The sequence below is a fragment of the Nothobranchius furzeri genome, chromosome 5, assembly GCF_043380555.1.
Source record: "Nothobranchius furzeri strain GRZ-AD chromosome 5, NfurGRZ-RIMD1, whole genome shotgun sequence".
Lineage (NCBI taxonomy): Eukaryota > Metazoa > Chordata > Actinopteri > Cyprinodontiformes > Nothobranchiidae > Nothobranchius > Nothobranchius furzeri.
Window position 1 is genome coordinate 8,381,224 of NC_091745.1, and position 25,000 is coordinate 8,406,223.

The following is a 25,000-nucleotide window of genomic DNA, read 5'->3' on the forward strand; positions in this document are numbered from 1 at the left end:
GACCAAGAGTCAGAGGGGTCGGAGCAGATCCTGACAGCATTACTCAGCCACAGCATCATGTCTTCGTACTGGGTCAGGCCACAGAACTTCATTCACATCACAGGCCACTTTTTGTCTTGCCAGGCAGTGGCGGGAAAAAAACCTTGGCATGCCGTATCCAGGATTGGCATGCCTCCACACCTCTGTCACCACAGGCAAGTCCCATGGCTTGCAGGAGATTTGCCAGGGTGTAAGGTTGGCGTTCCACCGCCATGAAAAGAATTCCTCAATGGGGTTCAGGAAAGGTGAGTAAAGCAAATATTGATAAAACCTTGGTTCACCTTGAACCACTGTCCAACCTGGAGGGCTCTGTGAAAACTCACATTGTCCCAAAAACAAAATAGATGGGATGCTCATCCTGTTGCCCTAACAGAGCATCTCTCATGTGTTTGAGGAAAAGAAGGAGTGGCTGAGTGTTCTAGGGCCCCAGGTTGGCATGATGGTGGACAACTCCATGATTGCTGATGGCAGCACATGATGTGACATTGCCACCAAGCTGCCCAGGAACACAAACAAAGGCCTGATGGCCAATCACATCATGGCCTCTCCTTCTCCTTTTGGTGAGAATAAACCCAGCTTCGTCCATGTAGATGTATTCATGGGGTCTTTCCATTGCATCCAGTTGAAAGTCCCTGGTGATGAAATAGATAGTTTTGCAAGTGATACAGAAAGTGATTTAGGCCACTACAGTAAATCAATCCTTAGATAAATCGACACGACTGTAAATGTGTCTGGATATATGCCCACCTGTACACACTGGAATCTTTGCTCTTTGAATTTGTCTGAGTTGCGATCAAAGGGCACTCTGTGTAGTTGTTTCATGCACTTGAGGACACCATCGACAGTGGAGTGGCTGACGCTGTTCATACCCTCAAAATGTGCATGGTCCTCAACGATCCTCAGCTGAATTTCTCTCAGTGTAATGGCAACTTTCTCACAGACCATATCAACAATTAGGATCTCTTGGTGTGGGGAGAACATACCAGTCCTCCCACCCCCATGTGGCAGTCTTTGAGTTCTACAAATTGAGAACATGGAGTTAGAAAATCATACATGGGATAGGCCTAAGAACACTTTGAACAACCTTCCATTACAATACTACTTTGCATTGGTATAGTGATGTACTGAAACATCTGTTCACTTTTACTGTGGTACAGTACAAAGAGCTGGTAAGTCCCACCTCTTCCGCCAACTCCACTGGACCTCTAGACTGAAAAATTGTCAATACAAGCAAATGTGAGAAAAAAAATCCTTTTTTTTAATTCACTTGCATTGATGATTTTTTTATGTAATCTAGAGGTCCAGTGGAGTTTTACAGATGGGTGGGACTTACCAGCTCTACAGTATGTTATACAGTAATTGTTGTCAACATTTACATACTGTGCTGTGATGTCACATAAAGTAATTACCTGTTCTTTTCTCCAAATCATCAGATTATGGTGGTAGCTGTTTCTAGAACTGAACTGTTCTGGACTGAGATGTCTGATGTTTTTCCTGGGATCTGCTTTAGCCACTCCTCCAGTTTGGGGGTTACTGCCCCGAGTACCCTGATGATCACGGGCACCACCAATGTCTTCACTCTCCAGACTTTCTAAGTTCTTCTTTGAGGCCCTGGTACTTCTCTAGTTTCTTGTGTTCCTTTTTCCTGATGTTACCATCACTTGGTATTGCTACACCAACCACAGCGGCTGTCCTCTGTTGTTTGTCCACCACCACAATGTCCGGTTGGTTCCCCATCATCATTTTGTTGATCTGGATCTGGAAGTCACACTGGAGCTTGGCTCTCTCGTTCTCAACCACCTTAGGGGGTGTCACCCACTTTGACCTTCCTGTGCACGATGCCAGCCACTTGGTTGTAGTGTTCCATGTTTGCTTTCCCTGCCAGCATCTTACACCCTGCAGTTATGTGGTGGATTGTCTAATGGGCCTCTTTGCATAGCCTACACCTTGGGTCTTGTCTGGTGTGGTAGATCTTGGCCTCTGTTGCTCTGGTGTTCAGGGCCTGTTCCTGTGCAGCCATGATGAGAGCCTCTGTGCTGTCCTTCAGACCAGCTCTTTCTACCCATTGGTAGGTTTTCTTGATATCAGCCACTTCAGTAATCTGTCTGTGGTACATCCCATGGAGGAGTTTGTCCTCCCACAATGGTATTTCCAGCATCTCCTCCTCTGTTCACCATGGTCTGAAACATTCACTGAGCACGTCATCTGTTAGGGCCTTGTCCTTGATGTATATATGGATCTTGGATGTTTCATCCTGGACACTGGCTCTCACACTCACCACTACTACTACTACTACTACTACTACTACTACTACTACTACCAATAATAATAATAATAATCAAACTTATATTGCGCTTTTTAGGACACTCAAAGACGCTTTCATGCACTCTCACATTCACACACCATTAGTGACGGTAAGCTACTTTGTAGCCACAGCCGCCCTGGGGTGGTCTGACAGAGGCGAGGCTGCCATTTGGCACCATCAGCCCCTCTGATCACCACCAACACAGGCAAGTTGTGTGAAGTGTTTTGTCCAAGGACACACCAGCAGAATACCCCTGGCGGGAGCTGGAATCGATCCCATGACCAATCCGATCATGAGGCAACCTGTTCTACCTCCTGAGCTACTGCCCCCAACTAGTCCATGGCCTCCTTCCCTATGGCTAGTGTACAGTCTCAGGGTGCTGGATTTGGGATGGAACCCTCCACGCATGGTTAGGAGCTTCTGTGTCTTATGCTGGTGAAGGTTCTCAGTCATCCAGGTCATGGTAATCCAAAGTAGGTTTTTCACATTTGACATGGAGAGTTTGCTTTACTCCTCTCTCAAACCATCTATCTTCTCTGTCCAGAATGTGTACTTTGTCATCTTCAAAGGTGTGTCCCTTGCCCTTCAGGTGTAGGTGGACTGCTGAGTCTTGACCCGGCGCGCATCAGCCAAATCTAAACAAACGCATCTGCCGAACTTTTACTCCGTAATGTAAACTTTAACTCCTGCAGCGTAGAGGAAACTTGTTAAAATACGTCAACACGGTGGATTTAATCGAAGCTTTAAAGAACAAACTCCGAGGTGAGTTTGTCTCACTGCAGAAATAAAAACACACACGGAGCGTCAGCAGTCAGACGCAGCCGCTCACCAACACTTGTGTGTGTGTGTGAGTGTGAGCGTCAGAAGGCTGAACAATAACCTGTAGAATAAAGTCATCATGTTAGAGAAGCTTCTCTGTGGTGGACCACACCAGCTTCTGCCACAATTAATAATAATAATAATAATAATAATAATAATAATAATAATAATAATAATAATAATAATAATAATAATAATAATAAATCACACACAAAGTTGTGAACATTTTAATTTCCTTTCTGAACTATTTCTGTTGAGAGTTTAAATGTTTAAAACTGTTAGATAGTTACTGACAGCAGCTACATTTAAGTTTCACTTCCTGTTCTGACTGAATGCTGCTGCAGCATGGAGGTGTAGTTCTCAGTCATCCTGGACACGATCATCCTGAGAGTTTTAGCTGAAAACAGCTGGACGTTTCTGGATATGTTGGAGACATTTAGCCTCTCATCCCAGAGGCTTCTTCCAGACTTTGGTTGTGGTCAGAAACAAACACACTGGTTGTGCTGCAAGTCTTTTTCTTTTTTTTTTTCTCCAAAACATGTTTTTGTCTAAATGAAGGTGTTGTTGTTCCTAGAATTAAAATTCATGTTGAAGTTAAGATTATTTCATCAAGTAGGACCTGTGGCTAGCTGGCTCATTCAAAACATGTAATTGTCATGGTTTTGGGGACGAGTTTAACCCAAGACATGCGGAATCACCACTCGCGCACCAAACAGGTAAAAAACAAAATATCTTTATTAAAATAATCGGGAACTGAGGACGCACTGGATAAGGCCCAGTGGACTGCAACGGAACCGCAGCGTCTGAGGAGGGGAGAGCAGAAGAGCAGGTGAGTGCAGGGAGGTAAGTCAGAACTAGTTGGGTGCAGAGTTAAGATTTACAGGGAGCTGGGAGCTGAGGAGTTGGTAGGGTAGGTGGTGTGCCGGGGTGAATCCAGGAAGGGGGGTGTCCAGGAGAGGGAGCTCGAGGAGAGCAGGAGAGCGGGCCGGCAGGGAGGAGAATGGTGAGTGCTGCGCCCCGAAGATTTATGAAGCACAGGTGAGTAATCCAGCGGAGGGGAGTAATCCAGCGGGACTGTGGAAAGGTAACTGGGGAGCCACAGGAGAACCAGAGGAGCTTCAGAAGTCCAAGGAGTATCCTGAGGAGTCACGGTAAGGTCCACAATGATCCAAAAAAAAAAACAAGTTGTAGTTAATCATCCGGCGTCGAGTTGTGTTCTCCTCCTCCTCTTACAGCTGGACCCGCTGACTGTCAATGAGCTGCAGCTGGAGCCTCCCTCTCCTGAAACACAGCAGCTCAAAGGTGGAAACAATGAGAGGAGTACTCACCCCGGCAGATGACAGAAATGTCTTGAAAGAATGGGAACCAGAATCGAAACGAGGAATTGGAATTGGAATCGGAATCGTTCAAAATCAAACAATGCCCAACCCTAGCCATGGGCTCGTGGTTTGAGAGGCGAGTAAAGGAAGCTATCTATGTCAGACATGAAAACCCCATTTTAAATAGGGGAGAGGTTTCAGTTTTAGTCTAGGTCACACCTTCCTGCATCTAATCAACACAAAGACTCATCAGAGGATGGAGAGGAGGGATACCTAGAGCAGTTTCTGCTCGTTAAATAACAACAGACAGCTACAGCTTACAAACTTGACTCTTCCATTTTCTAGTTAGAATTGACAAAGCTCCTCAGATGAGAAGTGAAACGTCTTCAAGAAACCAAAGAAGTCCAGTTGCCTTCATTTGAACCCTTTTGGATTTCTGTGTCTTAACATCTGAATCTATATTTATTCCTTTGGCCAGCTTGTTATTCCTGCAGGATATCTGATTACTGGCAGAGCGTAGCCAGCACACGGTAAGGTTACGACCTTACAAGCAGCAGAAGGACAAAAACAACAAATGTGGTGACCGCGACAAGAGAAAAATCTGCTCCACAACAGAGGAAACCTTCAGAGAAGCGAAACCTCTGGAGGGCAGCCATCTGCATGGACTGCTTCGTGATGAGTGGAGGAAACACAAAACTTTGTCAGTCGTGACGTTTGAAACCATTTTTGTAACTTTTGCTAAATCATACAGAGGAAAATAAGATGGTAAAACAGGGATGTAGCTTCTCCCAAATAACAATACAAGAGTTTCCTAAAAGTACAGCCAAAGACCAATCCTGTCCAACAAGTCTCTAATATAATCCTGAGGTGCTCACTGCCAGCTCACTAATAACACGTAACTATTTTTGTCTGAGCTGAAAGTTACGGATCATCCTAATGAAACTTTTATTTTGGACAGCATGTCTTAACAGCAGCTTGATCCAGCGCCGCTCTCAGAGAATCAGGCTGCAGGTTTTGAGTGACACATTTTGTTCCCTTGCTCATAAAATATGATGCATAATATGTGGTGAATGTAAAACACAAAGTCAGTAAACGAGAGGTTAGGTTTGCACCTGTGATTCTATGGATGACAGAGCATTGTAGGTAAAATAACTATAGCTTTTAACCGCAACCCAAGTCAGCAATCATACTGAGCCTAAAGAGCCAGTTTCATTTGTGACACGGCCTTTATTTATATTTCCTAAAACATGTTCTGCCCAGAAAGTATCAAATGCTCTAAAAAACACCTTCTGGTTTAGTTTTTACAGCACACTGCATACCTTCTGCAAAACTCTCCAGTTTCACGCCCCTTGTAATACAGTATATATTCTTTATGCATTAGGATTTTCCTTCCAAAAGACTTCTTTGATCATTTTCAAACTCCTCCTGATCACTTGTTACCATAACAACTCACTCACAGGACCAGTTGCCCACCTCTGTGTGTCTTATTCTCTTTCACTGAACGTGTCTTTGTTTCTTTCCATTTTCTTTGTCGTGACGCACACACACCCATCACACACTTTAGTATCTCAATAGAAAATTAGTGTTGCTCTGCTTTCTCTTTTTCTTTTTTTAATTATGATCACACTCATGGCATCTGGCAGAGAACCCCTCCAGCAGAATCACCACGGTCCGTCCAGTCTCTCGTTCGCACTCAAGTCTTTTTTATCCCTCAGCTTCACTGCCTTTTGCTTGGTGGCATTTGGACTGTCACAGTGTACAGTGTGTCCAGATGTCAAGAACTTTAAAGGGGTGGAGCACTGACAAAACATGTTTTATTATTATTATTACTTCTTCTAAACTGCGCTGCTCTGGGTGGCTGCATGTTGGAGTAGCTCGGTTGACGATATGTAAGTTTAGCCTTTTCTTGGGCATTTTTTCTTCTAGTTTCTCAAGATAAACTGTATTTTTTGGACACTTTACTCTTCTGTTTCTGGTGCTGTGAAGCTTGGAGGATTTTTAATGCTATTTTTTTAGCTTTTTTCACTTTTTGAGCATTTGTTACGATGCGTAACCATGGCAACAAGCTGGTTTAAAATCGGGAGCAGCTGATTAACATCGGAAAGGCTGAAATAATACCTCAACTGAAGCCACAAATCCCAAATGAGCTAAAATACAAGAAGCGTGGGTGCAGAGCGGGAGCAAAACAGCGACAGAGAGAGGAAATTCAAACCATCCCTTCCATCGATCACAATGGGCAATGTGAGATCACTGGCCAACAAGATGGAGGAACTCCAAGCCCTTTCAAGGACTCAGCCAGAGTTTCGGCAGTTTCGGAACCGCTGGAGGAGATAATGCAAAGAAGGATTCTCCAGAGAATCAAGAAAATGATGGACAACCCTGAGCATCCTCTTCACAAGACTGTCTGACAACGGAAGAGTGTCTTCAGTCAGAGGCTTCTTCAGTTTCACTGCAACACTGACCGCTACCGGAGATCCTTCCTGCCAACAGCCATTGTAATATACAACAACTCTTTGATGACTTGATTATTATTATTATTCTGAGCTACAACAGCAATCAATTTTCCTCTGGGATTAATAAAGTATTTTTGAATTGAATTATCTCTGATTATAATCTATCACTCTGAGTTTTTATGCAGGCTGACCATGAAAATAGTCTCCTACACCTATCTCCTGCATTAGCTTCTGATAGAAAACATGAAACTCTGGGATTAGAAAATCCTGACAGATCTACGTCACACTAAACATTCATGGGCTCACCCATATTGACTTGCGACAGGGAAGGTTGTTGGTTTATGTTTGTGTTTATGTATTTAGCAGACGTTTTTGTCCAAAGTGACTTACAAGTGATAATCGGCATGTTGCCCTTGAGGCTAACAACAACAATAACAACAACATCTTGACATCAATCATGGAGAGGAGGGAACAAGGAGTGGACAGTAGAGAGGTGGGACGGGTGCAGGGAGGGTGCTAGTTTAGAAGATGCTCTCTGAAGAGCAGGGTCTTCAGGAGTTTGCTGAACATTGAAAAGGAAGCCCCTGTTCTGGTAGTGCTTGGAAGGTCATTCCACATTTGTGGAACGATGCATGAGAAGAGTCTGGATTGTCCTGAGCGTGGTGTAGGCACTGCTAGCCGACGATCTTGTTTAGCATCCTGGAAACAGCAGAAAATGTCTCAGCTAGTTGAAGCTAACTGTTAGCATTAGCAGCTTCACCACACAGCAGAACTCCTTCAGGCTATAAAAAAGCTAAGCAAATGGTAGAGTTGTGCTTCTGCTATACAATCTGAGGAGATGGGTTGATTAAATGAGTTAAACTCTTCTGAAGAACTTCACCAAAACTAGTAGCTAAGGGTCATGCTTTGTGCTCCTTTTCAGAAAGAGCATTCTGATTTAGTGTTGTGATGGGTGCACTGACCGTTGGATTAGCTGTTCATGTTTTTAATCCTGTGCAGCAGCATCAAGCTCTCTTGATCATAGACTGTTAGGGGGAAAGCAGCAAGCACTTCTGACAGGTTGCCAGTCCATCACTACCAGAAAGAGACAGACAGCTGGTTGGAACCCAGACTGGTCTTGCTGTGAGGTGACGGTGCTAACCAAATCACCAACATGCCACTCCTTTACACTGATTAATGTCATAATTTTGCTGTATAGCTGATGGAAACTGATTATATGTGAAAGCTGTTGCTTGCAGCTGCCGATTTATCTTAATATTATTCCGTTCTTAGCGGGTTTGGATGTGTTTTCTCTTCAGCAGCTTTCCTTTTTCACTTTGTTTCCTGCTTTATTTAGCCCAAATGGAAAAGACAATAAGATGAAGCAAACCTGTATCCATAAAATAAGTTGACATTGTAGGACTCAAACCAGAAATTTTACAATGATTATTTTTTCTAAATAAGTATTTCATGTTTTTTTGTTTTTTTGTTTTTTGTTTTAAGATACACCCAATGCTGTTTGCCTTTTGCTCTTGGGACAAACACACAAACCACTTAACAGGTGAAATGAAAGACTCAGAAAAACTCATGGAAGCTCTAAAGCTGACCGATCCAGAACAACCTTTATCCCCTCGTCTCATCTTGGATGCCCCAACATGGGCGGATGTCTTGATTCACGTTTAAAATATTTTGATTTGTTTTCTGTAAACTGCTGAGAAGACTGCCAGAGCTTTAGAGTCATATCACTCTGATATCTATATGATAGTCAGGCAGATCTTTATCTTTAAAATCAAGATATGACATATTGTAGGAATTAAGATTTATATAACTTGGGTGAGGTGTTGGTAAAAGCAGGATAACTAATATATGAGTTTTTTCTACGTTTTGTTATTTGCTATTGGAGTTATAGCTGATGCAACCTTTTATAGGAAACCTTTTACTGATTGGCTAAATGAACTGAGCTGTATTGGGATGTTTTCTTTGTAAAGTGCCTCGAGACGACGCTTGCTGTGATTTTACGCTATATAGATAAACTGAATTGAATAGAAAATAGAAATTTTAAATAATAGACAGGAAAACACTTGGCTGGTTACAGCAATGATCAAATTCATGAAAAATAGAAAAAAATTAAGTCTGGGGCACACCAGAGACAGACCCGCTGCGCTGTGCCGCAGAAGCGCCGCGGTTTTGGGAAGTTGAATGGTCACACAGGACGCGCTGCACCGCTGAGCGCTTCTTGTAAGGTCGCACGATAGTCACAACATCACGCAGGACTTGAGAACAGGAATCGAAGTGACTGTTTATATGTGATCGGACTTCATCTTTTGTGAGACTCTTGTAGCGTTATGGATTTATGCTCTTTTATGAAAGAGGAACCATGCTACGTATTAATTCGGAATATTAATTTTAATAAATCAATAACCAAATTTTATATTGTTCAGAAGACTCAAAGGTTGTTTTCATCGATAAACTGACGATAATATCTGAGTGTCTGTGTTTCAGTTCAATGAGGAAACCAGTATGAAGGATTAAAAGTTTTAATTCTTCAAATTAAACTAATGATTTTGAAATTGACAAACAGGAAATACAATCAACATTGGTAACTTTGTGGGACAATCTTTTTAACAGTTGATATGCTGTTAATGCTCAAATAGACCTTCTAGTGAATTTATGAAGATGGAGAATGTTGTGGGAGTGATCTGAGGTTAGATGGATGCGTGTGTGCATCTGATTTTGCTTCAGGAAGAAACAGGTGTCTGAGTGAAAAGTGATGGTTTGAATAAACTTAGGTTTTTAGTTGGAAAAGATGCATCAAAACGCTAAACACCGTGTTCTGTCTCACCGCATTCTTGTGGACCCTCTTTCGGATCCGGGCCGTGGAGGATGTTGGTTCATCCAGATGACACCGGCGGCTGACAGAAGACGAGGTGTCGAACGGACCCGGTCCAGAGTTGCCCTCGGTACACGTTGATGGTAAAGCGTTTTGTCGACGCGCTTTCTTAAGTTAATTCACTCAGAAATCAAAAGACTCGGTAATGAGTCTGCGTTAGAAGTTGCGATTCAGCTATTCTGCCTGGCTGACAGAAACAGCGTGAGAGAAGGGGGGGGGGGGGGGCTTACAAATTTAGTCCAAATTAATGAAAAAAGTGTAAACACGCAATTCTTTTGATTTTTTAAGATCAATAATACTTTAAAGTTATCAAAACTACGGCTGGGTTTGTGTCGTGAAGCCGTTCCGCGTCGTAATGTTTATTATAAACTACTCCACAGGGTTGTAAACAGCTGCGACACCGACATAGTACTGGCGCCTATATTCAGCGCCACGGCTCTCATTAACTATAATGTCTTCTATTTTAAATGGCGGTGCGGGCGCGGCCCGTCTGTCGCCGGTGTGCCCTAGGCTTAAGTCTGATATAATGAACTCCCTTTCAGTGTCATTTTGTATTACTGGAAGAGACGCGTCATGACAAATGGCGCCTTTTCTGCAACAGAAACCGTCATTAGGCGACAACACTTTGATGAAAAGTAAAGTTTGGATGAACGCCTTTGATCATTCCTAGAAACATCACCATGAGTGTATCGAAGGGCTCAGCTGGCCATCCAGGCTCTTTCTCTTTGCATCTAATATATGTTTCACCTGCATGGAGCCGGTTTGACACGATTTACATTCTGTAAAACAAAAAACAAGCAAGAAAAGTCATAGCTGCCTTTTTGACAAGATAAAACTAAGTACTTCAGAGAAAAAAGCTGTTGTGAGCTTACAAATTTAGTCCACTGTGTGTTTTTACAGTAAAATAATCTCTGAGGACACACGGGAGAACTGGGAGTCAGATTTGTCACAAAACACCATCCAATCGTCTGCAAAGAAAAGTTGTACAAAGAGAGATAGAAAACTATTTTAACCAAAATGTGTCAAAAATGCATTTAAGTCATGGTTCTTTACTTCTGAAATGCTAAAAGCCGTTCTGGCATTAACAACAAAGTTCTATAGGAGCCCATCCGCATCTTCATCATCATTGTGAACAAAATTTTATTAGAGCTGCTTCAGTCTGTGCGTTGGCTTCTCCAGTTTGGATTTACTTTTTCTGTCAAGCTTTCACTCACCAATAAATCACCTGCACTGTACGACGCTTTCTTCTATTTCATTTAATTAATGATCAAATTGGCAGGACCTCTGGAAGCGACGCAGCTCGGCACGGGGCTCAGGCTGCTGGACGTATCTGTCTCTGTTATGAAGACGTGGACTTGGATGGTTTGAGAAAAGGCTTGAGTCACGTCTAAAAGTTGATGGTGGCAATAATCTGAGAGGAACGCAGTTTCTCATCGTTTCATTGCTCGGTCTCTTCTTGTTTTGCAAGAATGTCTCATCCAATCAGTGCCACAGGAAGCCGGCTAACTAATCTAATAGGTTTGTGCCCGTTCTTAATTGGAAAATAACTTCTCAGCATTACCGCAATAATGACTTCTCATTACTACACTGTTTGGTAAGCTGTTTATGCATATTGTACTCTACTCATTTCTAATATTTTGTCCACATCCCCAGAGGACAGAAAAGGCATTTTCCCCCCTACCGTGACATGATTTGGTCCATATTTCACGTCGCGTTGACTAAGCTGCCCTGCTGTCGAGATGTCCACACTAAAGCTTGATGCGCTCCTTTTGTATGGATTTGGCTGCTACGCCAGCAGAGCACTTTGCTTTAGGAGGGAAATTAACCCCCCCGAGGTTGTTCTAAGATGGATTACAGAGGGATGGGAGCTGAGAAAGCTGGACTCATGGGAGGGACACTGCCCAAATGCAGAGGACCTGCCAAATGCCAGCAGGGTGTGAGCGAAGAGGTTGGCCTCTCTGATGTGCGTGTCTGCTCAGGGGGTTGGGAGCTGGATTTCTAGGATGTGTGTAAGTCCTACTGTGTTTTTTTTCCTTCTCTCTGTGAGTGGGTGTGCGTGAGCTTTTTAGCACGTGTTGCACACATGCTGAGATGAAGAGCGAGAGCTGAAAAGATGACAACATCCTCTGCTCGTGTAGAAACCCAGCATGAAAGGAAGCGCTGCAACCGTAGATTTTCACCCTCTGTCTTTATGGCATTACGCAAAGATGGTGCGTTTGTTTGGTTCGGCGTTAAACTTACTGATCAGTGTTTTCACTATCAAAGAAACAAGCATCAAAACAAAGGATGAAGCAACGCAGAAGAGCAGAGGGAATAGAAGAGGAGACGCAGAGAATTTGGAATTCAGTAAAATTGAGAAAGAAAAAGTATTTGCTACTTCTCTCATGTTTGGTTACTCAAGCTAATGAGCAGCAATTAGTCAGCGCCAATTTACTCTGCCCATCAGACTGAGACGAAGTAAATAGAGAGAGAAAGAGAGAGAGAGAGAGAGAGAGAGAGAGAGAGAAAGAGAGAGAGAGAGAGAGAGAGAGAGAGAGAGAGAGAGAGAGAGAGAGAAGGAACCAGTTTAATGGAATGATGAGATGGTTAAATGACATCGGAATCACAGTATCTTCAGAGGATGTTCATGCATCTAAATGAGGTGTGTGTGTGCGTGTGTGTGTGTGTGTGTACAGATGAGGTTGTGTGTGTCTGTGTGTTCCAGCAGAGGGAGCTGTGTAGGCTCATGTCACTGTAAGTGCTCTACATGACCATCTGGCTCTCGCCGTCCGACTGGAACCCTCTCACCACCAGAATCTCCATCATGTGATTTGGAAAGAAGACGACGAGTTGATGATGAGTTGTCGGAACTCAGGACAGACGGAAAAATAAGCTGATGCTGGAATTCTCCATCTCAGACATGCATGATTGACGGAACATAGAAGGAAAACACTTCAGGGGTCTGAATATTCTCTGGCAACTTGACCAGATTGTGTGTGTGTGTTTGTGCGTGTGTGTGTGTGTGTGTGTGTGTGTGTGTGTGTGTGTGTGTGTGTGTGTGTGCTTCAGGTTGTAGAAAGAAGAAAGCAAATGGTTAATTTCTCATTCGGTCTGCTGATGCAGTGTTCCAGCAGAACCCCTTGGAGAGACTGCACACACACACACACACACACACACACACACACACACACACACACACACACACACACACACACACACACACACACACACACACACACACACACTGTAGAATGGTGCCTGCCATTCTTCTGAGCAGTCCACTGCCCTCTCTTTAATTAGGCTAATTGAGATGTGAGAATAACCATTTTCCTGATTGCTCATTATTTCGGGGCAGTTTAAAATGAAAAGCATGCTTATCCGAGCAAAAACCAGGAGAGGTGCTTCTACCTCTCCTTCTGGATGACCCTCATCCAAGGGTAATCATCCTGATGGTGACCTTGAATGCCCTGCACACTCACAGTGAGCTGCTTCTGCATTTAAAGGTGGAAAATCACTCGTAAGAGAATCTGAGGGGCTTTTTCACACATCCCTCTGAGTCTCTGAGCTTAATAGGTTTTGGCAGATGTTGGCAGATGTTTCTGTGCTGTTGGCTTGTCTAAAGACCCCTGAGGAAGTGTTTGGTTGGTCTTTAACCCTGCTGAAACCCTCCCCTGGGGACCTTGAGCATAGAGGAGTGGGAAAAGAAAAGGTGAACAATCACAGATCTTCTGAGTTTGATGTGTTAGAAAGTGTTTAAATTTAGGAGAATTTATGACAGACAAAAAAGAGAAAAGGAGTGGGAGTGAGCCACTGCTCCAGGTGGAGGAGTTCAGATGTCTCTGGATCTTGTTTTGTTTCGGTCTGTTGGCAAACTTCAATTAACTTCTGTTTGAATCTTCACCTTCCTGAGGGAACGAGGTTATAAACACCAAGAGTGGCTGAATGTTACCAAACCTCAGAGTGAAGTCACTCTTTCTCTGCATCGAACCCAACCAGCTGAAGTGGTTTAGGCCAACTGCATGTCTTCCTAGACAGGAGATCTCCGAGCAGAGCCAGCAGGAGCTGGAGGAGGGAGTTGTTCAGGGGAAGATCAGAGCATCTCTAGTGAAGCCCTCATGACCTGGTTACGGAAAAGCAGCTAAGATGGCTGGAAAGTAAATGTTTCAATGTTTTGCCCCACTACTTCAGTCCTTCGACACAATCAGACCCGCTTTTTCACCACAAAGGCAGATGTTGATCATTAGCCCTGCAGGAGCAACTGCAGCAGCGAACAGTGAAGTGATTCCCAGCATTCATCAAATGTACACACATATGATGCCATTTGCCTTTGGGGATCTCTGTGATTTCCTCGTTAACTTCTCGAACTGCAATGAGTCATTGAAGCGAGTTCTGTGGCTCTGTTAATTATGGCCCTGTTACAGAATTGCTCTCCATGGCAACCTAAAGTTCTGCCTGTCACCACATGAAAGATGAAGGAATAAGGACGCTTTCCCATTATGCCGCCACCCCGGTGTGCATATTTCTCCCTGAGACAGGCCTGCCATGATGGTGCTGCTGATCTTTTAGCTCCCTCTGCTGAAAAACAAAAGTACATCAAGTTCCCCCACACCGAGATCGTGCTCGACACTCTTAGAAATTATTTAGTCCTTTTAGAGCTAAGCTGCACGTTAGATATCACTCTGGGGCGAGAAGGTTTTCTGTCATTATTATTCTGTCAAACCAGAGTGTGTCAGTGATTGCAGCGCTAGAGCCCCCTGTGTAGAAGAAGGAAGAGATAATGAATAGATATGGGTAAAGCTTTGGCAGTTTGCTGTGTAAAGCATGCACTGCATGGTCAGAGTGGTTTGTTTACAGCGAAGGTCATGATGTAAACGACATAAGTTTGTTCTTTTCTCTTATGCACTTGCAGTTTTTCCCGGACCCTTGTTAAACAGCTGAAGCACAAAGCAGCTTGCCCCTGCTTCATCTCTGATGTGACGGAAAAACCCGACTGGGTCCTGGAGTCGGATCAAGTTTGTGCGTCACCAATTACAAGCTCCTGTGGCCGAGGCGTAAGTGGCCCACCGGTGGAGCTGCCAACAGAAAAGCCTGCTGGGAGTTCAGGACTTCTCCTCTCATCGGGGGGCTGTGATTCTTCCAAATGCATCAAAGAATCTAGATGTTTCATCTTGACAGGTTTAAGGTAAAACGTGGACTTTTGTTATCACTCCAGATGGCGGTGGATATTTATTGGAAGTTCCTTTGAAGCGTTTTGTGGACCAGAGCCAAGACCGAACACACACCTCTTCATAAAAATGCCGTCAGATCACAAACTGGGTTCATTATCATTTCCCCAAAAGGCTCTCTTCTGCTTGTGAAGAATGAGAAAAAGGATTACTCACCAAAAATGGCTTTAATCTACTTGATAGTCCACCTCGTCCTACAGCTCCAGACCCATCCTTCACTTGAATGTCTTTTTTTTTTCGGACTGCTTTGGGGAAAATATCCTCTCTCACTTTTCAACTGACGAAAACTAAAACAGGTGCAATTTATTCCATAAATCTTTGTGGAGGCAAAAACATGATGCTGTACTAAAATTACTCTATATCACAAGTCATTGTGAAACCTGAGTGAGGTTCACTGTGAAACATATAATAGATGTTTTTTTTGAAATGCAGTTTGTCACTCTGAGTTTCACATGCAGACGGATCAGGAAAACATTGGCCTTCTACCCCGATCTCCTGCATCAGCCGCTGACACAAAACAGATGCTTGGATCAGAAATGCCTGACAGATCTACGTCACACCCTCACCTGACACTCCTCCATGGGAAGTCTCTCGTCGAACTGCTACATATCCGCTCATACCTGGGTCCTCCACTCATTACTTGTGTATTTAGCAACAGAACACCACGAGTGTGAGAGATTCTCCGCTCAGTAATATCAGAGGAGAAACAGCTGGCTGCTACCACTCCAACTTTAGGACAAACTACCAGAGTCCCAAAAAGAAAAACACCATTTGAAGTCACGGAAGAGACGTTTGGACCTAAAAAACGACTGGTGTTTAGCACTATCTCATTTCATCCGGCATTGCGGGTTTCCAGTTTCATAAGCAGAAAAAATACCTGAAGGGATGAATGTTCCATGACCGTGTTTTTGTTAAAAACCTAGCTTGTTTGCAGATTTGCTAACAGGCAGTGACTAAAACACACCAACTCCCTCCTGACACCTAAACTTTTGTCTGGTGTGTGTGTGTGTGTGTGTGTGTGTGTGTGTGTGTGTGTGTGTGTGTGTGTGTGTGTGTGCGCACCTGCACATGTGAGTGTGTGATTTGTCATTTTGGTTACAGCCTCTTTAACGATTAAGCATGTTATGGGTCAAACTGTTTGGTTGTTGGCTGTGTGCTGATGTCACATCTGGGTCAGCATCTGCACCACTAGAGAGCAGCGTTTGACCTGACTGACCCACACACGGCCCATCTGCAAGTCTAACATCTGATAAGTCTCAACATGGTGATTCAGACACACACACAATCTCTCTCTCTCTCTCTCTCTCTCTCTCTCTCTCTCTCTCTCTCTCTCTCTCTCTCTCTCTCTCTCTCTCTCTCTCTCTCTCTCTGTCTGTCTCTTCAGACAATCCTCTAATATCTTAACATAAACAGTGCTTTCCTTTGTGAAACCCAGGTTTTATTTCCAGAAAGACATTTTCAAATTCATCCCTTGACAAATAAAAACAGAACACAGAGGGAGCTAACATTTGCTGGTAGCCGTTTCTTTATTTGGTTAATAGGATTCTTTCTGTGACCACATCTCCTTGGAGGACCAGCGTGACATGTCAGCAATGTGACTGAAGATCTGTGTCAGTCAGTAATTTCCTCTTTGTTCACTGGGAACAAATATAATGATACATCAAGAGGATTTCTAACAGCTCTTTATTCCAGAAGTACCGTCCTGCGACAGTCATCTAAATCAGGTTTTCAGCTTTGAACCCATCAAGCCAAACCTGCGGAGGCTAGTCAGCTCAACTTATGATGTGGGAACCTGGAGACATTTTTAATGAGTCATTCAACAGAAAACCTTGCTGTTAAAATCTTTGTATTTCTACTCTTTTAATCTTCTGTACTATTTAAAGCTAAATATGTCATAAAAACCCGGCCTGGTGTTTCGCAACGGCTGTTGCTAACCAACTGAGGAGTGTGTTCATAGAAATGTTTGCTTGGTTTGGCACTCTTCAATCCAATTTGTGTGTTTCTGTTATTTTTCCACAAACACAAGTTTCAGTTTTTATTCAGTTGTGTAAATGAGCACCAAGGCTCTGCTTTAGGGTCATTATTTGTTTATCTCTCAAACAAAAGCAGTGAAAAAAAATCTGTTTATATGTGATCAAACCTTAAAACACTGTTTGTGGTTTTCAACCTTCAAAACAATTAAATCCAGAGAAAAGACATCATTTATACATCTGACTGAGGTCAGTTTCATCTCGATTTCTTTATACTTCATGTCACAAGGTTTGGTGAGTATTTTATTTTGTGAATGTGCAAATAAAATATAATAACTATATCAGTCTAGCAATGCAATTTGCACACCAACTTAACTTTATCGTTCATTCACACCCCAATACAATACAAGGTTACAATAAAGCATGTGTGAAAGTGGCTTCCATAGTGGTTCGTGCATCAGTTTTACATGTGTGGCAGTGTGAGCGTCCTGTCACAGTGTCCCGGTTGATCATGCGCCCTGGCTACTTGGTCAAGGGGACGTCCCTTTGGCTGACTGGTTAGCATGCGGGACCCTCACCCAGGAGTCTGGGGATCAAATCCCGCCCGGGCCCTTGTTTCTCCACCTTGCCACACATGTACTGGAACATTTATGAATGCCCCCCAGGAGACTACAAGCCTGGAGGTCTTTTATTTCATCATTTTTACAAATATCTGCATGTAAAAATAAAGATGTTTTTATCTTTGGCTGACAGCTTGTTGATTCAGCAGCATAACCTGTTTGACATTTGGATATCAAATCACACCACAAGTAAGTATGCTGGTGACTATACCACCTCAACATAGTTGGCTGGGTAAAGCCCCTCCCACCCGTCATCCTTCTTCCCCCGACACCAGCCCTGATCATCCTCATCCTCGATCTTCAAAAACTCCTCACCTAAAAATAATACAAATATAAAAACATGTTTCTCGTTCTTTTTCCAGTCATGGTTTCATACAAAAACATATGACATGTTTATTTTCCCCAAATGAAAGCTGCACACATGTAGGTTGATGCTTTTACCTGCTTTAAAGGACAGCTCATCAGTTTCCTGCCCAGCATAATCATACAGAGCTCTGACTCTCACTCCTCCAATCATCACCCTGAAAACCAAGAGAACAGCAGATGTAACTATAAAAAAAACATCACAGAGACAAGAAAGCAGTTCTGATAATTAAAGATACATTTTCATTTGTTTTCTTTGAAAATGCAACTGATGTGCAAATTTGATTTTGTGTGAGGCCTCCCATCCTTTCTTCCGAGGGGCGCTGTGGTGTCTAGAGCACACGGGATAGGATCTTGTGTACTTTTTCCCTTTCACATTCCCTCAGGGACTCAGTGGGCTTGCTTTTTAACCAATGAGAGGTCAAAATCATCTTATAGGAGTTTTGTGTAAATCTGGCAAATGCAGCTTTTATTGTAAGATGTACAACGAGACATTTTAGGGTAACCTGACATAGGGCTGCTCGATTATGGCAAAAATAATAATCACGATTATGGTGACTGAAATTGAGATCTCGATTATTTTGGACGATTTTTCAATTTATGTTGATTTTATTTGTTTTTATTCAGTCATAAAATTGCTCAGGGCACAATCAGGACAAAAATAAGAAACAAGATGATCACTAAAAGAACTCCTGACTCCCAGTATAAAAAGACCAATATACTTATAGCTCATAGTTTATGACCCAAGGGCTATAGACCTTGGTTTAACTCATTTAAGTCTAACCAGTACAGACCCAAACACCAATATCTTGCAAATACAGACAGCAAGAATTATACAGTGGCATTTATAACAAATAAATGCAAATAAATTGATGTTCACAAAATGTTGTATAACATTTATTGAGTCGTGTCAAGGTGCTGTAGGAGAGTGCACTAGCACCGTGTCCTCAGAGAGATTAGTTATTAGTTATCAGTGTGAGGAACTTATTTCTACCTTATTTATAAACTATTTATTTACAAGTCGTCCATCAGTTAATGTAATAATTGTCCCAACCACAGCTGCACCCCCCAACCCGGTCTCACAGCAATCAGGGGCAAGCTGCACGTGTGTTTAGCACGCCGCACGCGCACATTTAGCCGTTTTTATCGGCTCAGGAGCCCGCAGGTGCGGTGTGTGTCACTCACTCTGGTTACTCTAACAGGGAGCCGGCTCTGAGAGCCGTTTCTTTAGTGACCGACACATCACTACATCATTCCCTTTCCTAATGTCCTGAAGAACGGTCCAGAGCGCAGGCGGAGTTTTTAGCTAACCTGCAGGAAATGTCAACAACAGTTATCCAGAAAGTAGCTAAGGGTTACCAGAGATGTTTCTGAGATGTTCGCTAGGTACTTTTAAGATTTAAAAAGTCAAAAAGGGGGTCTGAAAAGCTGTTAGAAATAGCGTCAAAGTCGCCAAGTTGGCAACACTGTGGGAGGAGCGCTTCATTTGCAACTCAGGGCAGCGCAAGCGGGAGGAGCAAATAATCGGCTTGTTTTGTTTTTTATTATCGTTCAAAACTCAGATCGTAATCGCGATTAAAATTCGATTAATTGAGCAGCCCTAACCTGACTTTTGTTTCCTTCTCCTCCTGTGGTCTCAGGTTGTTCATTTCAGAGTTCCTGTTCCTGATTTTTTTAGGTTTGAATCACTCAGTTTGTTTTGATGTTGTTTCACATTTTTGTAGTTTAGTATTATTTTTTAACTCATTGTTGTCGAACCGGTTGTGGTTCCTCCAGAAAGTTTTCAAAGTTGTCACCAGACGGGGTGACACTGACACTCTAATGATGGCGCACCACAGTGTAACAGATATTTAAAATGCACCGCAGTGTGGGAGAGAGAACTGTTTACTGATATTTACCTTCTTCTGTTTATTTGTCATTTTACAGAAAATCTCTGTACTTTTGCACTTTGCAGAACAAAAAATAAAAAGACAAAAACTGAATTAATTAGTGTTACAACTCATCCAAACTTGATGTTCGTTAATAAAATCATGAACTGTTTGGATAAAGATGGGTCAGAGGTCACAACTAAAAGGTCACTGATCACATTGGGCCAGTTTCAGCTCCTCAGACATCGTCCTTCCTCCTGCTGTCGTTTGTGCGACCTAACATTGTTTTACATCTCCATCAGATCAGCATCAGGAATCTTTTTTATTTTTGCTCAACTCTTTCATGTTCCAGAAAATAAAAACCTCGATAAGCTATTGGAATCCGGTTCTCATATATCTGATAAATATTCTGCTGAAATTCATTTCAGGTTTGAAGGATGAAGAGGAAGGAGCAGAGAACAGATGAAGAGTCACATTGCACCAGACTGACACTCACCCTTTGTCTATTGTTTCTTTCCTTTCCACCTCTTTCTTCCCTTTTTTGGTTTTCTTTTCAACCATCCATTCCTGAGAAAGATTTGTAAAAATATCATGTATGAAGAAACACAGAGTTGAACTTCTGCTTCTGAGGAAACGGCCTGCAGGATAAAACAAGAACCTGGAATTCCGGCCAGTCGGTCGGCATGCCGGGTCCGTGAGTGTTTTTCCACCAGCGAAGGTCTTCCTGGTCATCGATGCCCATCAGCGTGTTGTGGAGCTCAGCATACACGCCCACCACGCTGAAAGATAAAAGCAGAAAAACACTGAACATTAAATCCTGATTCAGGCTCGTTTTCGCATTTTCTGAATCAACTGAAGTAAAAACTTCACGAAAGAAATTTTGATTCATTCATGGTATTTTGAGTTGAAAATAATGACATTTGTTATAAATTTTCTCTAAGATTAAATTGTTTTACATTTACCTTCTCAGTGAACAATAATCCACGGAAGCAGAACCATCATCGTTATGAAGCAAACACACTTACCCTGTCTGTCACCTGGGACAGACTGTCACTATGGTAATTAAAGCTATGGAATCTTGCGTTACCATAGTTACAGCTCAAGTGCATCATTTAAAACGTTTTATTATTAAGGCTAGAACCTTCCAGACTTCAGTTCCATCTGGAGAGAGTAGGACCTTTTCTCTGCGGTCTGTTTGCTGACTTTAGTCTTCCAGAGAGCAGCTCCAGCAGGTAATAAAACTACCCACAAACAAACCAGCCCAACATCTGACATGTTTAGACTTTCAGATTTATCTGAAGTGTTTCCTGTGCTTTACTGGGAGACTTGAACATCCCTCAAGGTAAACTGGTTTTATCATTTATATAAAATTCACCTGCTGGAAAAAACAAAATGAACAACAACCCCGTAAGCAGGTCAGATTACAGATAAACAGTCAAGATAAAACTACTTTGAACGTGAAATGTGAGTTATAAACGTACATTTCTACAACTAGACCTGCATGCTATCTGCCGTGTGCAGTAGTGGTGTCTGGAGAAGGGACTGATCTTTATTTCTGCACCAGTTTGTCAGAAATATAAGTAAATACCACTTTTTCATCAGTGAATAACTTATAACTTTAATAACATTAAGTCAACAAACTATTTTGACTTGTTTACATTTAAAAATGAATCCATCAGCTAATAGAAGAGTCATTTGACTTGATTTAGCAAACAGAAAAGTCAAGAGGCTCAACTGCAGGTTATCTTTATGCACGTATTTAACTTCTAAGTAACTTATAGTTTTTGTCACGTTGCTCTTTGATTAAACAATACCAGGAAAACTGAAATCTCTGTTTATATTTATAACCTTTACTGCATCAAGACCATGGAGAATTTTCTTTAATGCCAAACGGTTTGTTATTTGTCTGAAGAGGATTGTATCATCTTCTTTAAGTTCTGATATCTTTTTATTAAATATATTTCTACGTCATCAAACATCTGGTCTGTGATCCGATCATTATTATGCATAAGAGGTACACCTGATGGTGGCTCCTTTTATGTTAAATCACATTTAGAGGGACAGGATGACAGAGTTTAAAATGCAAACAAAAAATAAATCTTTTAAAAAGTAATGAAGTTATTGAATATAATATAACATGTAAAGCTTTTCTTTATTTGTACTTTACTTATTTTCTTCAGGTCTACTTTTTACTTTTACTTCACTAGTTTTTAAAGCCACTGTCTGTACTTCCTACTTCACTACAATAGGGAGCTAGGTCTCCTCTCTTCCCGGTCGGCTCACGGGTCCCCGGAAGAACGAAAACATGAATGCAAGTCAACGGAGCTAAAACGCCATTTTCTAATCTGCTGTGCCTAACGTCCTGGATCACACACATGTTGTACTTCAGTTTAAATGTAATCCAACGATGGGTGTTTCAGTCACGCCAGTCACGTACTTTGAAATTTATCAGCTTGTAACAGTTCTACGTTAGCATGACTACAAATCCGACATCGGCGCGTTGCGTACATGACGTCACCACAGACTAGCTGCCATTTTCCCTCTGTTTTTCTCCGTGCCTGCTTCGATGATGTCACTTTCATGAAGCGCATTTGTTGTCCTGGACTTATTACACAAAACTTAAAATAACGTTTCCCCCCTTTCGAAAAGAAGCCGTTCTTGGTATTAAAATGCATCTTCATGGACATCATGTGTGAAATCCATGGCACATAGCAAGCGGAATTAGAAAATAGCGTTTTTAGCACCGTTGACTTGCATTCATTTTTTTGTTCTTCCGGGGACCCGTGGTCCGGAAGTAGATGGGCGTGACTTAGGCTCCCTATGGAGCGCTGTCTGTCACTATGGTAAAGCTATGGAATCTTGCGTTACCATAGTTACAGCTCAGGTGCATCATTTAAAACGCTTTATTATTAAGGCTAGAACCTTCCAGACTTCAGTTCCATCTGGAGAGAGTAGGACCTTTTCTCTGCGGTCTCTGTGTTTGCTGACTTTAGTCTTCCAGAGAGCAGCTCCAGCAGGTAATAAAACTACCCACAAACAAACCAGCCCAACATCTGACATGTTTAGACTTTCAGATTTATCTGAAGTGTTTCCTGTGCTTTACTGGGAGACTTTAACATCCCTCAAGTCAGGGGTGTCAAACATGCGGCCCGCGGGCTGGATCCGGCCCGCAAGCGGGTTAAATCCGGCCCGCGAGATGGTTGTGTAAACTTTATTTTCATACTTTACAATGTAGAGTGAAAATAAACTTATCTTTGTGAGCAGGTTTCCTCTGTAACGAGTATAAATAAAACAAAGCTGCGCTCAAGGCTCACACAAGAACTTGAATCACATCCTGAAGTTGGCCGCCACTCAGGATGTGACTTCTGATATTGATGTGCTGGTGAAAGCTAAAAGATGTTAGGTAAAATTAGTCAAATATACTTTAAGTGCTGCATGAAACTGATCTTGCCATGTGATCTGTAAGCTCTTTGAATCACTAAGGAATGTTTTTTTATTTGTTGATTTTTGTATTTTTTTCAAATTTTCAAGTACACTTCAGGTGTTGTACTTGTACTATTTTGGATACACTGTCCTCAGGCTCCAGCCTTGTTTTATATTGATTATATTAAAACAAAGAAAACAATCTGAAGTTTTTTTTTTTTTTTAATTTACCGATCCGGCCCACTTGGGACTAGATTTCCCTCAATGTGGCCCCTGAGCTAAAATGAGTTTGACACCCCTGCTCAGGGTAAACTGGTTTTATCATTTATATAAAATACACCTGCTGGAAAAAACAAAATGAACAACAACCCCGTAAGCAGGTCAGATCACAGATAAACAGTCAAGATAAAACTACTTTGAATCTGAAATATGAGTTATAAACGTACAACTAGACCTACATGCTATCTGCCGTGTGCAGTAGTGGTGTCTGGAGAAGGGACTGATATTTATTTCTGCACCAGTTTGTCAGAAATATAAATAAATGCCACTTTTTCATCAGTGAATAATTTATAACTTTAATAACATTAAGTCAACAAACTATTTTGACTTGTTTACATTTAAAAATGGATCTAGTGTTTAACGAGTTCCTGATTAAAAAGAGCAAAGGCAGCTGAATAAACCACATGGAGTAGAGTGATTTCTCCAGCTGTGCTTTTATAATCTAGATCTACACGCGGTGGCTTCTGGTCGCTGCAGTGATGCTGACTCTCAGCTGGGAGCAGTGGCAGTTTCGTTCACATCTGACCTAAAACTGAGCAGAAGGATGTGAACAGAAATCCTTTTTGTTTCCATCTCCGTTTGAGCCTAAAAGTGTGTTTCTGAACGAGAAGGATGAAAACGAAGCACAGCCTGATGTAAACAACACAACTGAAAGTTTCTCTTCACAGATCTGAAACCTGTTGAGACAAAAACATGAAGTATCTCCAGTGAGACTGCGTTCGGTTTAAAACATGAAGAATAAAATAAATTCACAACTGAAATCCAGACGTTTCACTTGGTGAAGTAAAACACAACAGACGATCTTCAGAAACTGGTGTTTAAACAGAGTGCTGGAGATGAAACGGTTCACATGTAACAGCAGCTGTTGCCTCAGTCGCCGTGATGAACATGGATCTGACCATAGAAACTGATCAGAGATCAGTTTGTTACCAGTAACAGTAGATGTGATGTTTCCTGCTTGATGTCTCTGATGCCATGATGTCTGACGTCTTGTAACGGGTTTTAAAGCTTCTTCTTCTTCTTCTTCTTCTTCTTCTTCTTCTCATCCTGTGTCACAGAACGATGGAGGAAAACATGCGCCTCCTGGAGAGTTTTGAGAGGTACATGGAGGACTTGGACAGAGAGGGGGAGTTTTTCTCCCTTCTGGACGAGATCTTTCAGGAGTACCAGCCCGTTCCTTTTCCTCCTCCACCTTCTCCTCTCGAACATCCTCCCTCACCTCTCCTTCATTCTTTTTCTCCTCCACCGTCTCCTCCTCTCGAACATCCTCCCTCACCTCTCCTTCATTCTTTTTCTCCTCCACCGTCTCCTCCTCTTGTACATCCTCCCTCACCTCTCCTTCATTCTTTTTCTCCTCCACCGTCTCCTCCTCTCGAACATCCTCCCTCACCTCTCCTTCATTCTTTTTCTCCTCCACCGTCTCCTCCTCTTGTACATCCTCCCTCACCTCTCCTTCATTCTTTTTCTCC

The 25,000-nt window shown here is 42.4% G+C and overlaps 2 protein-coding genes across 3 annotated transcripts in view; one reads left to right on the forward strand and one right to left on the reverse strand.

Annotated features, from left to right (window-relative positions):
- Positions 1-17,570: 17,570 nt before the first annotated feature.
- si:ch211-51c14.1 (protein kinase C and casein kinase substrate in neurons protein 3) overlaps positions 17,571-25,000 on the reverse strand; it is a 48,250-nt gene continuing 40,820 nt past the window's right edge. For both annotated transcript variants that reach the window (XM_054740215.2, XM_015948733.3), the window contains exons 7-10: positions 20,488-20,608; positions 20,326-20,396; positions 18,040-18,119; positions 17,571-17,913 (exon numbers count right to left, since the gene is read on the reverse strand). In XM_054740215.2, coding sequence (XP_054596190.2) covers positions 17,804-17,913; positions 18,040-18,119; positions 20,326-20,396; positions 20,488-20,608 — 382 coding nt within the window. In that variant the 3' untranslated portion in view covers positions 17,571-17,803. The remainder of the gene's footprint in view (positions 17,914-18,039; positions 18,120-20,325; positions 20,397-20,487; positions 20,609-25,000) is intronic.
- Positions 21,009-25,000, forward strand: part of LOC139069947 (uncharacterized) — a 5,446-nt gene continuing 1,454 nt past the window's right edge. Inside the window, exons 1-2 of the mRNA XM_070551388.1 lie at positions 21,009-21,061; positions 24,590-25,000. The exon at positions 24,590-25,000 is cut by the window's right edge and continues 534 nt beyond it. Coding sequence (XP_070407489.1) covers positions 24,594-25,000 — 407 coding nt within the window. The 5' untranslated portion in view covers positions 21,009-21,061; positions 24,590-24,593. The remainder of the gene's footprint in view (positions 21,062-24,589) is intronic.